Source organism: Ammospiza nelsoni, chromosome 16 (assembly GCF_027579445.1).
Source record: "Ammospiza nelsoni isolate bAmmNel1 chromosome 16, bAmmNel1.pri, whole genome shotgun sequence".
In the NCBI taxonomy this organism is placed as follows: domain Eukaryota; kingdom Metazoa; phylum Chordata; class Aves; order Passeriformes; family Passerellidae; genus Ammospiza; species Ammospiza nelsoni.
The window spans coordinates 17,662,563-17,678,705 of record NC_080648.1 but is presented as its reverse complement, the minus strand read 5'-3'; the positions used below and the strand labels follow the sequence as shown (position 1 = coordinate 17,678,705).

The 16,143-nt window shown below is 58.1% G+C and overlaps 1 protein-coding gene across 1 annotated transcript in view; it reads right to left on the bottom strand.

Annotated features, from left to right (window-relative positions):
* The window catches only part of ABLIM3 (actin binding LIM protein family member 3), a 45,512-nt gene extending 39,460 nt beyond the window's left edge, over positions 1-6,052 (bottom strand). The window contains exon 1 of the mRNA XM_059483415.1: positions 5,779-6,052. Coding sequence (XP_059339398.1) covers positions 5,779-5,791 — 13 coding nt within the window. The 5' untranslated portion in view covers positions 5,792-6,052. The remainder of the gene's footprint in view (positions 1-5,778) is intronic.
* Between the last annotated feature and the right edge of the window lie 10,091 nt (positions 6,053-16,143).

Here is a 16,143-nt window from a genome sequence, read left to right as displayed (position 1 = left end):
ATTTGGGAGCCCCCAGCGAGTCTTGTTCTGCATTCAGCTGTGTGATCCTGCTGGGAAACACTCACACAGCTCCCTGCTCCAGGTCAAACCATGGGGCTCAAACTCAGCCTGGGTTCAGGAAGGGTTTCTGAGGCTGGCATTGGCACCAGCAAAGCTTCTCCCGCTCCCCAGCTCTCCAAATGCGCCACTTGATGCCAAGAAAATCCAGAAGCCAAGGGGATGGCTCCAAACCTCGAGCACCTGCTCCCCAGAGAAACCTTCCCACAAAATTCCCCAGCTCTGAGCCTTTCCCAGGGCTCAGGGAGAAGCTGATTCAAAATGGAAGTGCAGTAAAATGTCCATGAGCAGAAAACCAATGATCCTTGGGGCTCTGCAGCCCTTGCCCGGCCAGCAAGGGTAAGAAGAAAGGAAGGTCAGACAGGCTGGCTCAGGAAAGCACAGCAGCAGCTTCAGCTCCTTTTCCTTGCTGCTCCCGCCCCAGGCAGTGCTCAGAGCTCACCGATCCCCAGGCCAGGGCTCATGGCTGAAACTGATAAAGCATCCACAGAAATGCACCTGAGCTGAAAAATGCACCCACAAACAGGGTCCTATCAAACACCCGAGCCACCAGCAGATAAACGGCACCTGTGAGCTGAGTGTGCTCCTGGGGGAGATCACCTTGGGCCTGATGAACCTTTCCTGAGCCTTTCCTGAGTGCCCACGGGCTGTGGGGCTCAGGGCATGCCAGCTGCTCTGCTCCCCAAAGGATGCACTGAGCCCCCGACCCCAGAGGTGCTGGGCACAGGAGGACTTGGCACAGCCAAAATCCCTGCTCCAGACCCTCCATCCGTATCCACAACAAAAATCCCTGCTCCAGACCCTGCCATCCCTATCCACAACAAAAATCCCTGCTCCAGACCCTGCCATCCCTATCCACAACAAAAATCCCTGCTCCAGACCCTCCATCCCTATCCACAACAAAAATCCCTGCTCCAGACCCTGCCAGCCTTGCCCACAGTCAAAATCTCTGCTCCAGTGCCCTGCCAGCCTTGCCACAGCCAAAAAACCCCGATCCAGCTTCCAGACCCCTGCCAGCCTTGCCACAGCCTCAATCCCTGCTCCAGGCTTCCAGTGCCCTGCCAGCCTTGCCCGCAGCCACAATCCCCAAGCCTGAGGCACCTGTTCCTTCCCTCCCCATCATTCCTCAGCCCAGCTCCTGCCATGACCACTCCACCCCCAGATGCTTTCTGGAGGTTCTGCAGCGCTCCCAGCTCAGGCTCTGACAAATTTCACAACTAAAAATACCCAATGAGGTGTTCCCAGCGCTTCGTGATGGCCCCAGCACGACGGGGCTGCAGGGTCTGCCGGGAGCTGGGTGGGATTTTCCTCCCTCCCTCCTTCCCAGCACAGGCAGCAGCACGTGGGCCCCCGTCCCCATCCCAAAGCTGTTATCCTGCTCGAGCAGGGCCAGTTGATGATTAGAAAATGTGCTTTTTGTTTGAGAAGAGCAGGCCAGGCCCTCGGAAGAATTCAGTGCTTCCATTGACCTTCCAGCACGCGCTCCACGAGCCTGCAGGGCTCCGTGGCTCCTGCTCTCCCAAGGGCCAGCTGCCAGGAAAGAGGGTTTGAAAGAGCCTGGGTGAGAGGACAGAGCCCATCCACCAGCCCAGGGACAGAGCTGCTGCCTGGCATTGGAATTCTCTGGCAGCAAATTGAATGCAATGGGTGATTGTGCCTCTGCTAGGCTGCCCAGGAAAACAGGGAGTGATTTGTGTCTGCTTGTTTGTCAGGGCGCTGAGAGGACTGAAATGCAGGCAGGCAGTCTGGGAGTGCCCAAATTGTGGAAAACTCCCTGCTCATGGCATCAACAGGCTGATCCCTTGGGTTCCCTGCATCTCTGACCATGGGAAACCCTCCCAGCTGGCTGGGGACAATCACCTGCCCCAGGAGCAGAGCTGCAGCTCCCAGAGATTCCTCTTTAATTACACAGCCCTTAATGGAGTTTGCTGGTAAACACCTTGTAGCCACATGTGCCTGCAGATTACGGGGTAATCACGCTTAGAGGATCACGATCTGAGAGAAGCATGATTGAGGGAGGACAAAAATAACCAGGCAAACATGCTGCGTGCACAGGGTCTGTCAGGAAACCTCATTCCCAAATCCTTCACTGCCCAGCCTTCCCTCTCTGAGCAGGGACAGGAATTTGAGGGGTGCCAGGGATGGGGATGGCACTCTGCACTTGGCATCCCAAACCTGCTTTGGGATCTCTCTGTGCTCCACCAGGCTCCCACTGCTCCAAGGATGGGGAAAAATGGCTCAGCCTACCCTCAGCTGGTTGGCCATCACATTCTGGCCATTTGTCCCACCTTGGGGACAGGAGGGAGTCTGGAAGATGCCAGGTGTGTGAGCCAGCCCCATCACCCAGTGCCACACTGATCCAGACCTGCCCAACCCAGAGCTGGCCAGGGTGGCACCCCCAGGGGCTGGCATGTCCTGGGTGGGAGCCAGAACAAGCAGGGGCACCTTGATCGTGCCCAGAGCAGTGCCCAGGCTGGCACAGCCCCTCTGCCCTCACTCAGAACAAGCAGGGGCACCTTGGTGCTGCCCAGAGCAGTGCCCAGGCTGGCACAGCCCTCTCCTCTCACCCAGAACAAGCAGTGCCCAGGCTGGCACAGCCCCCGTGCCACCCCAGCAGGGATGGATGATGTGCAGATGCCACGGGTGACTCACAGCAGCACTCCAGGGACCTGCAGCACCCAGCCCTGCTGGCTCCCTCAGAGCAGCAGAAGGATCCTTCCCACTCACTCCAGGGGCTGAGATCCTCGGGGCAGGGGCAGCTTTAACCCTTTCAGCACAAACACAGCATCAGTCGTGCCCGGGCTCCCGGGGAGGTGCTGGCTGCACGCAGAGCACATTGCACATTCCAGGGGCTGATTTTTAGGGATGTTCTCTTGGCCGAGGGTTTGTCCTACAGGCTGCCATGGGAATGCCAAGCAGCAGCACAGAGCTGTTTGCTAAGGTAGGGATCCATTTGTAAGCAATTAGTGAGAGGCACTGATAGCCTAATGAGTGTCAACACCAGCACTGTGCCCTCCAAACCCTCACTGCCAGCCCAGGAGCAGAGGCCACATTCCCACCTTGCACCCTCAGGGCCACCTGAGCTCCTCTGCAGCCCCAGGACGGGAATTTACACCTGGCATCAAGTGGTTTTATCACCCCAAATACACAATTTCTATCTGGCTTTGCCTTCCTCATGGGACAGACGATGACAGCGAAATCCAGGGTGCAAACCCCCTGTCCCCTCAGCAAGGCTCCTGTGCATGGAGCATCTCTGGGGATAAAGCCACAAATCCTGCCCAGAGCTCCTGGAGGCCTCTCAGATCTGCTCAGCAGCGTGGCTCAGGGCCAGCCATGGCCCACAGCCACAGGTTTCCTGCCTCACATCAGCCTCAGGCAGGGGAGGAGCGTGAACAAAACGCACCCAGAGCAGTGGGAAGCAGTGGTGGGAGCTCACAGATCAGATGGTGCCGTTCTGTCTTCAGCTGTGCATCTCCTTGCTTTGCCAGCCCCAAAATTTCAGCCCTGCAGGCACAGGAACACCTGGGCATCATAAATTTGTGCACAATCTGGCTTCTTCAGCCCTTGTCCTGGGGGGAAAAACAGCCAAAAAAAAAAATCAAAGCAGCAGTTCTGCCCATGCTGGGAGGGCTGGGAAGGGGCACCAAACTCCAGTGAGGCACCAGCAGAGGGGTGAAATGCCAGGGTAGGGCAGTGCCAGGGGCATCACAGGGGTGAAACAGAGATGGCACTGGCACAAGGCAGCCAGGATTTGGGGTTTGTGCCTCGTGGATGGATTGGAGGGCTACAGGCTGGGGAGGGATGCCCAGAGCTGGGTGAGGCAGCTCTTGGCAGTGCTCACAGCAGTCCCAGAAGGAGCTGAGATGGCAGAGATGGCCCCACAGCCCAGCCTGGCTCACAGAGTGAGCTGGAACAGAGGTGAAGCAGCGTTTGGGCATCCCCGCCCTGCTCAGAGCACTCCAGCTGTGGGAGAGCAGTGGGAGCCCAGGAGGGCAGAGCCAGCACCCACCAGGGTTTGCACAGCCCTGGGGTGCTCCCAAGGCACCTCCAGTGACCCAAGACAATTTAGGCACAGACTGCAAAGCCCCCAGAAGGCTGGGCAAGAGCCTTGGCACTGCTGAGTGATGTGCCCAGGGCCGCAGAGCTGGGCAGGGGCAGAGGAGCAGCTCCCAAGGACTTCTGGCTGTGCCCAGGGGCCTCCCCTGTGTGGCAGGGCAGAAAAGGGGGCATAGCAGGGGGGCTTGGATCCCTGGCACCTCCATGGGCAGGGTTTGGCTCCCTGGCACCTCCATGGGCAGGGTTTGGCTCCCTGGCACCTCCATGGGCGTGGGAGGCCACAGCTGAGGGAGTTTTGCAGCACCATCAGATAGCTGGAACACAGCAGTGCCATAAGCAGCCCTTATCTCCAGCAGCAGCCCGGGCTGCTATTAAGAGCTGGGAAGGAATCCCAAAAGGAACCAACAGGCGTTTGCCAAAAGCGGCCCGGAGGAAGCTCAGCAGTCCCACCTGAGCAGGGAGATCCCAGCAGGCCTGAGCACAGAGCCGGGCTGCTCCCCCCGAGGAGCAGAGGGAGGACCCTTTGTTATCAGGCATCCTGCAGGCTCGGAAAGGATCAGTCCCTATTGTTTCCCACCCCGGGAGGAGGGGGCTCCTCGCCGCTGCCCCAGGTGTGGCTCGGGCACAGGGCACCTGGAAAGTTTCCTCGCCTCTGACACAGCCCAACAGAGCTGGAATCACCTGTTCTGTTGGCTCGCAGCGTGCCAAGGCATTTTTCACGGTGTTTTGCTCGGGAACCACCCCAAGCCCTCGGATTGAGAAACCTCAGCACGCCAGTGCAATGGAGAAGTTGCTGCTCTGCTGTTCCGTGCCTGGGGGAGGGCTCTGCTCCCCAAACAGCTCCAGCACCCACGGAGGGCCAGGGGGGCTGCCCTGGAGGGGCCAGGCCAGCAGGAAGCCCCTCAGGTGGCCACCAGCACCAACTCCTTCACCAGGGACTTACAGACGGGGATCAAAGCCGTGCCAGCGAGGTGGGCACAGCTGTCACACAGCACGTCAGGCAGGAAAAAGAAATTGATTGCGACTTGCTCAGCCCTGATCAATCCTCCCAGACTTTCCAGCAAGGGCACAGAATCCAAAGTGAGTGGTGGTGCCAGTTCTCATCTTATGCAGCACATTTCCGAGCTCTGCTTCTTTAGAAATACATCCACAGCGCATGAGTGCCTCCGTCCCTGTCTCACACGCACAATAGCAACACCCACATCCCCAGCTGCAGAAGCTTTGGGGGCTTTTATTTTTTTCCCCCCAGGACTGCACCTGTGCTTCGCTCAGGTTTCTGGGTGTCTCCTCACCTTTCTCCTCCTCCCCTCGCATCCATTTCTGCCCAGGCAGAGGCAGCAGCAAGCGAGGCTGTGCCTGTCAGAGCGCTCCGGCTGCCTCTCACCATGTTGCGTATCGACATTTCAGTCGATGCTCTGCCCTCCAAAACCCCAGAAATCCAAGCCAAGAAAAGTACTCCGTGGAGATAAGCACCGCGGCTCAGCCCACATCAAACACGGCCGAGCCAGAGCCTGTCAGAGAGCAGGCGAGCAGGAAAATAACCCAAAATCCATCCCACTGGGCTTGTCAGCGCTGCTATGACATTTTCTTTCCAATTGCTCCCAGCCAGCTCGGTGCGGTATCAGCCCCACTCCCTCAGCCAAGGCGAGAGGACGCCGTACTCACTGCTGGTGCTCATCCTGCCGCTCCTTGCCGTCCTTCTCACCCAACAAAGGGGCCAAGATGCTCCTTAAATCCGCCTCTCGTGCCGCTCCCCGGCCGCGGGAGGAGGCTGCCGCTCTCGCTCTCCCCGGAGAATATTCCCGTGCGATCCGCCGCCTATCGCATCCCCCGGCGCTGTCCCCGGCGCCGTCCCCGCGGCCGGCGGATGCCAAGGTCACGGCCGGCGGGGAGGGGACGGGACCGGCCCGGGGGAGGGTCCCGGCGGAGCGGCGGGGGCCGGCCGGGGCTCGGCCATGCACTGCGGAGCGCGGCCGCGGCCGCCCGCTTATAGCGGCTGGGAGCGGCGGCGGGGCCGCGCAGCACCGGGACCGCCCCGGCAGCACCGCCCCGGCACCGGCACCGCCCCGGCCCAGCGGCACCGCCCTGGCACCGCCCCGGCCCAGCGGCACCGCCCTGGCACCGCCCCGGCCCAGCGGCACGGCTCCGGCCCGGCGGAACCGCCCCGGCACCGCCCCGGCCCAGCGACACCGCCCCGGCACCGTCTCGGTACCCCCCGGTACCGCCCGGTACCGCCCGGTACCGCCCGCGGGCAGCGACAGTCCCGGGAGACACGGGCGGGGCCGGGCGGGGTCGGTGGGAGCGGGTGGGGCGGGCACGGATCCCTGTATGGACCCGGAGGCGGCTGAAGGATGCTCAGCCTTGGCAGTGCCCTGCCCTGCCCTGCTTTGCTCTGCCCGATGCCCTCTTGTGCCCACTGCCCTGCCCTGCCTGCAGTCGTGCCCACAGCCCAGCCCAGCTTTGCCCCGCCCTGCCCTGCCCTGGTTGCAATTCTGCCCACTGCCCTGCCCTGGCTGCAGTCAGTGCCCACAGCCCAGCCCTGCCCACTGCACTGTCCTGCCCTTCCAGCTGCGCTGTTTTCAGCCCCTGCCCTGCCCACAGCCCCTGACCCCTCTGGCTCGTCCTTCCTTGCCGCAGGGCTCCTGCCCAGCCCTGGGTGCCACCGCTGCCCTGAGCTGTTCGCTGTCCAGCTGAGCATCCCAGAAATGCTGTCCCGGGACAGAGGGATGTAATTTGTGCTGGATTTCCTCCCATGCCAAGATCCCCTCCTGCAGCTGTCCAGGCTGGCACCCCGGCTCTCCTGGCAGCCTGGGCGTCTGTCCCATGCCAGGATCAGGAAGCTGAGGGTGTCTGTATGGCTGTGGGATAGAGAGGGGCTCTTCCCTCGGGATCAGAGCAGCCTGCTCTGCTGGCAGCACCTCAGGATCCCTGCAGGGCTCCCTGAGCCCCTTGTTTTGTGCTGAAACGCTGTTAGTCAGAACGAAGCCATGCCCAGGCCGCTCCCCGGGTGCCTGCAGAGCTGGGCTGTGCCCCCTGCCCGCCGTGCTGCCCTCCTTGGGTGCCCACAGAGCCAGGCTGTGCCCCCTGCCCACTGTGCTGCCCTCCCTGGGTGCCCACAGAGCCAGGCTGTGCCCCCTGCCCACTGTGCTGCCCTCCCTGGGTGCCCACAGAGCCAGGCTGTGCCCCCTGCCCGCCGTGCTGCCCTCCCAGGCTGTGATCCTCGCTGTGACTGCAGGATGTGAGCTCAGCCCTGCCATAATGACAGAGGTTTGTCACGCAGCGTGGCAGCCACTGTGTCCCTGCACTGCTGGGGCTGCAGAGCTGCTCAGAGCCCCTCTGCCTTCCCTGCCTCTGCTGCTTCGTCTGCAGCAGCTGCTGGCGCTGACGTGACAAGACAGGTAGCAGGGAGCTGTGCTGGTGCTGCCAGCTCCCTGCCAGCCCTGCTGCCTGTCCCCTCTGGCTGTCCCCTCCCCTGAGGTGGCAGGGAAGAGCAGGACGAGCAGTGGGAGTGGGAGCCTGCAGGTTCCTGCAGGGCTGGGGGGAGCAGAGCTGCTGATACAGGGAAGATTGAGAGACGCTGTTTACAGGAGCGTGTAGTGACAGGACAGGAGGGAGTGGCCTTAGAGGAGGGTTAGATTAGATATTGGGAAGAAATTCCTCTCTGTGAGGGTGGGGAGGCCCTGGCACAGGGTGCCCAGAGCAGCTGTGGCTGCCCCATCCCTGGAAGTGTCCAAGGCCAGGCTGGATGGAGCTCACCTGGGCTAATGGAAGGTGTCCCTGGCCATGGGTGATCTTTGAGATCCCTTCCAGCCCGGGCCATTCTATAATTCTGTGGTGATTCTATGGGACAGCACGGTGGGATGGCTCAGGCTGCACTGAGTTTGGCCTTCTGTAAAGTTTCCTGTCCAGGTGTGCCCTCCTCAGGGAAGATCCCCATCCCAGCCAGACTGACATGAATGGTGTCAATGACCCCCATCAGAGGAGTCCATAAAGCAGCCAGGACCTGAGCTGGTCCCCACGGTTCAGCAGCTAATTGAGCTCCTTCCGCTGACCTGGTTTCCAAATCTTGTTAACTTGCTGCCTTTGGAACAACTTGAAATCTCCAGCACAGACAGGCTGGGGATGCAGAGGGCTGCACAGGAGGATGGGGTGGACCTGGTGAATCTCAGGAGGCACCAGTGCAGAACCTCTGCCCTTGGATGGTGCCAGAGGTGCTCTGTGGGGAAGGGGACAGGGAACTGCCAGGTGGGCAGGGTGCTCCCCGCAGTGGGATCTGTGAGTGTTGGTGCTGGGGAGGTGGCACAAGGAGCTGTGACACTTGGTCACCTCCCCAGCTCCGCCAGCAGCTCCTGGGCGCTGCTCCGAGCCCCTCAGCACCATCCCAGGGCGTTTTGGAAATCCCATTTCCTTTCCTTTGTCTGAGGGAGCTGCCTGCGAAAGCTGCCGCGAGAGGATGTTGGGGATGCCTGAGACAGGAGTCAGAGAGGAGGAAATGTCAGGATGTTGAGGCAGCCTCCTTTCATCCCTTTGTGTCTGTGCGCTGCAACATGAATTTTCACAGCAATTATTGGATGTGTTTTTCCCACAAGGCTCCTGCTCCATTCAGCACCCGCAGGTCCCACAGAGCTCTGGCTGTGCAGAGGAAGGGGAACCCTGCACCCTCCAGTGAGAAGGGACACAGGAGTGATGGACATAAAAGGATGGAGGAGAAAAAGGTGCTAATTTCATTTAATTTAATTTTCCTTCCCTGGACACTGGGATTTTTATCCCTTCTCCATAAGATGCTGAGAGCCACCTGAACCAGACCTCCCCCACCTGCTCAGTCACTGTGTTCCTGCTGGCATGGAGAGCTGGGAGTTTCTGGTTGTACCTGGAACCACCGGGAGCTGGGCTCAGACACATCCTGTGCCACACCTGCAGCAGGAATGGTGAGAAATCAGGCTCAGTACCTCTCCATGTGTCTGTGTGGCGTGTTTCCATGTGAGGCTGTCCCTGGGAAGGGATTTTGGGCAGTTCCCAGGGAAGGGGATCCCTCCTCAGTGCCATGGGATTTGGGGACAGATGAGGAATGGCGAGGCTGCAAGGGGAATTTCGCATAGCAGAGCTGGGAGAGAGTCAGGAGAGTAAAAGGATCACACAAATCCTGGCGGCACAGGGCATGGTCCATCAGCAGCCTCTGGCGTTTCTGCTTTATTCGGAGCTGGATCGTCCCTTCCATCGCACCTGGACGCTTCCCACTCATCCCTGCTTGCAGCACAGCTCCCAGCGCTGTCCCCGCGCTGCCCCAGCCCCTTCCCTTCCACCGGGAGTCGTTTGGGAGCACGGCCTGTGCTGCGGGCTGGAGATGCCTCTGCCGGGGATGGCAGCTGCGGCGCCCATGTGTCCGTCTGTCCCCGCGGCTCCAGCCGGCCAAACACGGCCCTGGCAGCCCAGCCCCCGGCTCAGCCCCTGCCCGGCACAGCCTCTCGTGTCCCCAGGATGATCTGAGTGCAAAGAGCAGCGGGAATGGCCTTGGGGACAGCCCCACGCCCCGCACGGAGCGCTGGGCAGGCTGCGCACAGCCACGGCTGACTCATCACAAGCTGGTGACATTTTCCAAAAAAAGCCTCAAAGTCCGGGGCTGTGATGTTCCCAAAAGGCAGCGGAGGAGCCTAAGGGGGCTGCAGACCCCATTCTACCATGGCACATGGGCTGTGGCATGGCAGGGAGCAAATTCTGCCTCGCTGGGCAGTTCCCATCCGTTCTCCTTGTCCCTGGGTCCCCTGGGAGGTGGCATCTGGCAGGGGCAGGGTCAGGGGTGGGCAGATGCTGCTGCCCACTGCCCAGTGCAAAGCCTGGCACTCCCAGTGATGGCAGAATTATTTCCCACGTGATGGAGATGAACATTTTAATTTCTGAGTCCCTGGACCACAGAGCAACTGGGAGCAGAGGCAGTGAACTGGGCAGTGGGGCCTCGTCCAGCAAAGGTCCCCTCTCATCCTCCTCCTCCTCCTCCTCACAGCCACCATTTGCCAGTGGTTTGGCTTTCTTCCAGTTTCCCCAGCAGCCCTTCCCAGCAATTCCCCACATCAGCAGGAGGAGACACAGCCTGGCAGAGGCAGATGTTCCCCGGGCTGCCTGCATTAAAGTGATAATCAAATGATAGATTATTTTCAAGCAAACTCTCATTTTCAGCATTAATTTTAGTGCTGTGCAAAGACAGGCAGTGAAAAGAGCACCCAGGCAGTGGAGGATGGGTGGGATCTGGATGTGCTCCAGGGAAAGCTGATGCACCACAGCCCATCTGTACCTGCAGCCATCCTGCAAAGCCACCGAGGGAGGGCTCCATCCTTGGCTCCATCCTCTGGCTCCATCCTTGGCTCCATCCTTTGGCTCCATCCTCTGGCTCCATCCTTGGCTCCATCCTTGGCTCCGTCTTTGGCTCCATCCTCTGGCTCCATCCTTTGGCTCCATCCTCTGGCTCCATCCTTTGGCTCCATCCTTTGGCTCCATCCTCTGGCTCCATCCTCTGGCTCCATCCTCTGGCTCCATCCTTTGGCTCCATCCTCTGGCTCCATCCTCTGGCTCCATCCTCTGGCTCCATCCTCTGGCTCCATCCTCTGGCTCCATCCTTGGCTCCATCCTTGGCTCCATCCTTGGCTCCATCCTCTGGCTCCATCCTTTGGCTCCATCCTCTGGCTCCATCCTTGGCTCCATCCTTGGCTCCATCCTTGGCTCCATCCTCTGCCTCCATCCTCTGCCTCCATCCTCTGCCTCCATCCTCTGCCTCCATCCTCTGCCTCCATCCTCTGGCTCCATCTTTTGGCTCCTGCATCCTCCTTCCTTCTTATCCTCACCAAGGCTGCCTCTGGGTCAAATGCAACAAATATTCCCCAACCAGCAGCAGGTGAGTCAAGGCAAGTCCTGCAGAAGCTCTGCACATCAGGAATGTCCACATTCCCCCCTGAAAAACCTGGACACCAGGGAGAGGAGACGTGTCCAGGTTTCAATGCCTTGAAACCTTTGCCATCACTCCTGCATGGCCTGGACTGATGCAGGAGTGATGGCAGAGGTCTAAGGGCATTGAAAGTCAGTGTTTTTCCCAAAACCTGCAAATCTTTCACCCTGGAGCCCTCCGGAAAAGGAGGAGCAGTTGTTGTGTCCCACAGCAGGGCTGTGTCAGGAATTGTTGCCCGAGCTGGGGCTGCTCCATTTCCCCGTCCCATTTGCCTGTGTGTGCCACACAGGGAGCCTTTGTGGGCACAGCTGCCCTGCTGAGCCCAGCTGGCAGCTCCTCCTGGCACGGGGAGCTCAGTTCCAGCTGCAGCCCCAGGACCCTGCCCTGCTCTCACCCCTCTGGAGGGCAGGGGACGTCGGGGTTCATTTTGGTTTTCTCTTTGAGTTGCCCTGGAGCATTGAGGGCTGCTGGCAGAAGGAATTCCTCCCCTTGGGCTGGGATCAGGAGATGTTCATGGACAGCCTTGCCCAGCACGAACCGTCTGTGGGAAGCCCAGCCCTGGGATCTGTGCACTCCTGCAATTCCTCCCACCTTCCAGAGCTCCTCAGGGAGCACCCCTGCTCAGGATGACCTGGGAAATGCTGCTGATTTCTGATTGCTGCAGTGGGATTGTCATGATAATTCGCTTTTCCTTTTCTTCCTCAAATTATTCCATGAGAAAACCAGGAATCAGGGCGATTCTGGGGGAATTTAGGGCACCTCCAGGAACTGGAGCTCAGGCCAGGTCTCCAATCCTCAGGAGGAGGCCAAATGCTGTAATTAAGGAGAGCTAATTTCTTTTTCCACTTCTAAGCTGCAGAATGGCTCGCCCCAGGTAAGCAGCAGGTTATCTCTTTTCTAGGAAATCTCACTCTTTTTTTTCTATTCCTCAGTCTAAAAATGGAATGCAGACCCTGAAAATAAATTCCCAGAGAACACCACTGTGCAAACATCCCAGGCTTTGATTCAAAGTGTTTGGATTAATTAGCTTAAACTGAAAGCTTTCATTCTGATTTCAGCCTCGGCTTTATGGACAAAAAATTAAAGCAGCAAAGCTTTGGAAGTTGAAAAATCAAAATGTTCCAGCCTGGAAATATCAAAACAAGATGCTGAGCCTGACTGAGCTGCTTTGTTGCTTTCTAAAAGGAAATGGCATCGAGACCAACACCTTTACAAGAAGCTTGGATCATTAAGCACTTCAAAAAAAAAAAAAACCTAGTTCAGCATAAGCAATTAATTTCTTAATTAGATTTTCTCTTTTTCTTCCAGAGGGAAGTCTAAAAATATTGATTTTCTCCATTCTATCCAAAGATTTCTTTAAATATGATCCCCTCACTGGATGGTTAAGCTGGAGCTTGAGCTGTGGGAATTACATGGAGTGGTTCATTTAAATTCACTTTGTCATCTTTCCTTCTCCTTGTCCTGTTTATTTCTGTTCCAGTGGCAAAACAACACCAGGGCTGAGCAGAGGATAATACAGAAAATAGAGACTGAAAGGGAAATTGAATATTAAATATTTTGGAAGTCTCCTTTTCTAGAGGTGAACCACATTTCCTTGGGAAGCCTCTCGGAGGAGAACATCCTTGATGTTTGGAGCAGTTTTCCTGCTGGTTTTCAGTCAGCTCCATCCCAAGCAGCACTGGATGAAGCTCAGCTGGACATTCCCATCAGCATTACCTGACCTGGGCTGTCTTTAACTCAGGAACCATAAAATCCCTGCTGGAATTGCATGTGCTGACCACCGAGGCACACCCAGCTGGAAGCTCCCAAGATCCCTGGGAGAAGCTTCCAGAGGGTTATTTTCTCTGGATATGTCCTCCAGACCCAGCTCCTGTGTCCCTGCTGCTGCTCGGGGTGCTGGTCCCCTATTTTGGAGCTTTGCCTTGTTTTTCCAATTCTGCAGCCCCACAGGGCTTGGGGGTTTTTGCCAGCCTGAGGAGCTGCTGGAGCTGGGGACAGCAGGGTTGGGACAGCAGGGATGGGAGAGCAGGGATGGGACAGCAGGGATGGGACAGCAGGGTTGGGACAGCAGGGATGGGACAGCAGGGATGGGACAGCAGGGATGGGGACATCTGGATTGGGGACAGCAGAGTTGGGGACAGCAGGGATGGGACAGCAGGGATGGGACAGCAGGGATGGGACAGCAGGGTTGGGACAGCAGGGATGGGACAGCAGGGATGGGACAGCAGGGTTGGGACAGCAGGGATGGGACAGCAGGGATGGGACAGCAGGGATGGGATAGCAGGGATGGGGACATCTGGATTGGGGACAGCAGAGTTGGGGACAGCAGGGTTGGGACAGCAGGGATGGGAACAGCAGGGATGGGACAGCAGGGTTGGGACAGCAGGGATGGGGACAGCAGGGATGGGGACAGCAGGGATGGGGACCGCAGGATTGGGGACAGCAGAGCTGGGGACAGCAGGGCTGCAATCGCGTTTCCCCATGCTGGATGCAGCGGAGCGGTTCCTGCTGCCATCTAACGGCTCTGGCAATGAACACCCAGCAGGGAGGGCCCGGCTCAGGCGGCGCTGCTGCCTGGGGAGTCCCCGAGCTCTCCCGAGGGCTGCAGGAGGCCACACCGAGCCCACAACACGGCACGATGTCCCTGAGGGGACACTGGGCACGGGGAGAAGGGCAGGGACGGACATTCCTATTGCAAAGCTCAGGACAAGCTCCTTTGGGATGATGCTTCTGGTGCCAGCAGCTTTGCCCTTCCTGGGGCAGGGTGAATGCCCCTCACACTCTCAAATGCATGGAAATGGGAATATCCTGAGCTTCCAGGACCTGTAGGATCAGCAGTGCAACTCCTGGCCCTGCACAGCCCCCAAATCCCACCCTGGCATCCCTGGAGCTCTGTCCAAACCCTCCTGGAGCTCTGGCAGCCTCAGGGCCATCCCCATCCCTGGGGAGCCTGGGCAGTGCCAGCACCCTCCTCTGGTCCTCCCTTCCTCCTTCCATGTCCCATGCACGGCCTCACTTCCCTGGCTGTGTCTGGGACAGTTCTGAGGCTCCCTGGCTGTGGCACTGAGCTGCTGCCCTGCAGTGACGGTGACAGGAGCAGGGAGGGCTCCTGGGATTCCCACCTCAGTGCCAGGGAGGAGACCTCAAACCACAGCTCCTGGTGTGGCAGAGGCTCCAGACCCACATGGATCCATCCAACACACACTGAGCCAGTTTTCCCATTTGCCAGTTTTGCCGTTTTCCACTTTTCCAGTTTTCCCACTTTCCCAGTTTTCCCATTTTCCACTTTCCCAGTTTTCCTATTTTCCTGTTTTCCCATTTTCCACTTTCCCATTTCCCACTTTCCTGTTTTCTCATTTTCCACTTTTCCAGTTTTGCCATTTTCCACTTTCCCAGCTTTCCCATTTTCCACTTTCCCAGTTTCCCCCTTTCCCTGTTTTCCCATTTTCCACTTTCCCAGTTTTCCCCTTTCCCAGTTTTCCCATTTTCCACTTTCCTAGTTTTCCCCTTTCCCAGTTTTCCCATTTTCCACTTTCCCAGTTTCCCCCTTTTCCTGTTTTCCCATTTTCCACTTTCCCAGTTTTGCAGTTTCCCAGTTTTCCCATTTTCCACTTTCCCAGTTTTGCAGTTTCCCAGTTTTCCCATTTTCCACTTTCCCAGTTTCCCCCTTTTCCTGTTTTCCCATTTTCCACTTTCCCAGTTTTGCAGTTTCCCAGTTTTGCAGTTTTCCAGGAGGGTTCATTTCCTCCCCTGGCTGAAAACAATGGGAGAGGAGTAGGACTCAGCATTTCTGAACACTGAAGCGCTGAGTTCAGCTCAGTTCAGCCCCAGAGCCCTCTTAACCCTTTCGCTGTGGGATGGAGCAGAATTCCCAGGGCAGCAGCAGCGGCTTTGGATTGAGAGAATTCAGAAAGGGCTTGGAGGTGGAAGAAAATTCCTGAGGGAGGGCAATCAATGAGGAGAAAAATCTCAAGGCCAGGCCAGTCTGGCTGCACTCAGGGACTGGCCACACCAGTTTGGCTGTGGAAGCCTTGAGATTTCCGTGTGTCCTGCATGAGCCTCCCTTCCCCAGTGCCCCAAATGCCAAAAAAGCTGGGAAAATGCTGTCCCAAAGCCGCCCAGGGGTGGAGGACATGAGGCAGGTTCTCCAGGCCAAGGGGTCCTGGATTCCGGGAGAACCTGGAGGGGCAGGTGCTTATCGCTGCTCTGGGCCATTTGCACAGGGTGACAGCAAAGGCAGAGCTGTGGAATGAGGAAATGTCCCTGAGGAATTGTCCCCTGTGCCCCTGCCAGCTCCCAGCCCTCCCCCACCGGGATTTCAGAGGGAGGGGAGGAAAGCTCTGCTCCATCTCACACCAAAGTGCCTACCAGAGGATCAAACCACGAACCAAGAGCTCCTTTGGCCTCAAACAAAACCTTTCATCTTTTTCTGTTCGCTTTTTCCTCCAGCGAAGCCGGCTCTGGGCTGACTTCCTTTGCTTTCAGCTCCAGTGTGGAATAACAAGCTGAAAAGCCACCACGAGGCTTCGTTTTTGAACCTGCCGAGGAATGGCCGACCTCAGAAGGAGCAGAAACGTCGGGAAAGCTCGGTGTTAACTGTTTCATGATTTCCACATCGAGAAATGTCGGTGTTAACTGTTCCATCCCTTCCACGTCAGGAAATCTCCGTGTTAAGTGTTTCAGGAATGCTCGGTGTTAACTGTTTCATGATTTCCACACTGGGAAACCTCCGTGTTAACTGTTTCATGGTTTCCGCGTTGGGAAATCTCGGTGTTAACTATTTTCACCGCTTCCAAGAGGAAAAACCTCCCCGTGATTGCCGTGCCGCGGACTTTAGCACCAATACTGCTGGGTGCGCAGATCTCTTGTTCTGTGCCTGTATTTGCATTTTGCCAGGGGGGTCGGAGCTGGGATTCCCCAGGGAATGCCTCTCCCGGGACTCTGCTGCGAGCAGGGCACAGGTGAGGCCGGGAGAGGCTGCTCCTGCCCGGGAAGGGAGATCCCAGCCCTTGGCACGGGCACACGGTGCCCATGGAGCCCCCCTGGAATTGTTTCCTGCCCGGCCGGGCGAAGGAGGCGCCTGGGAATTGCGG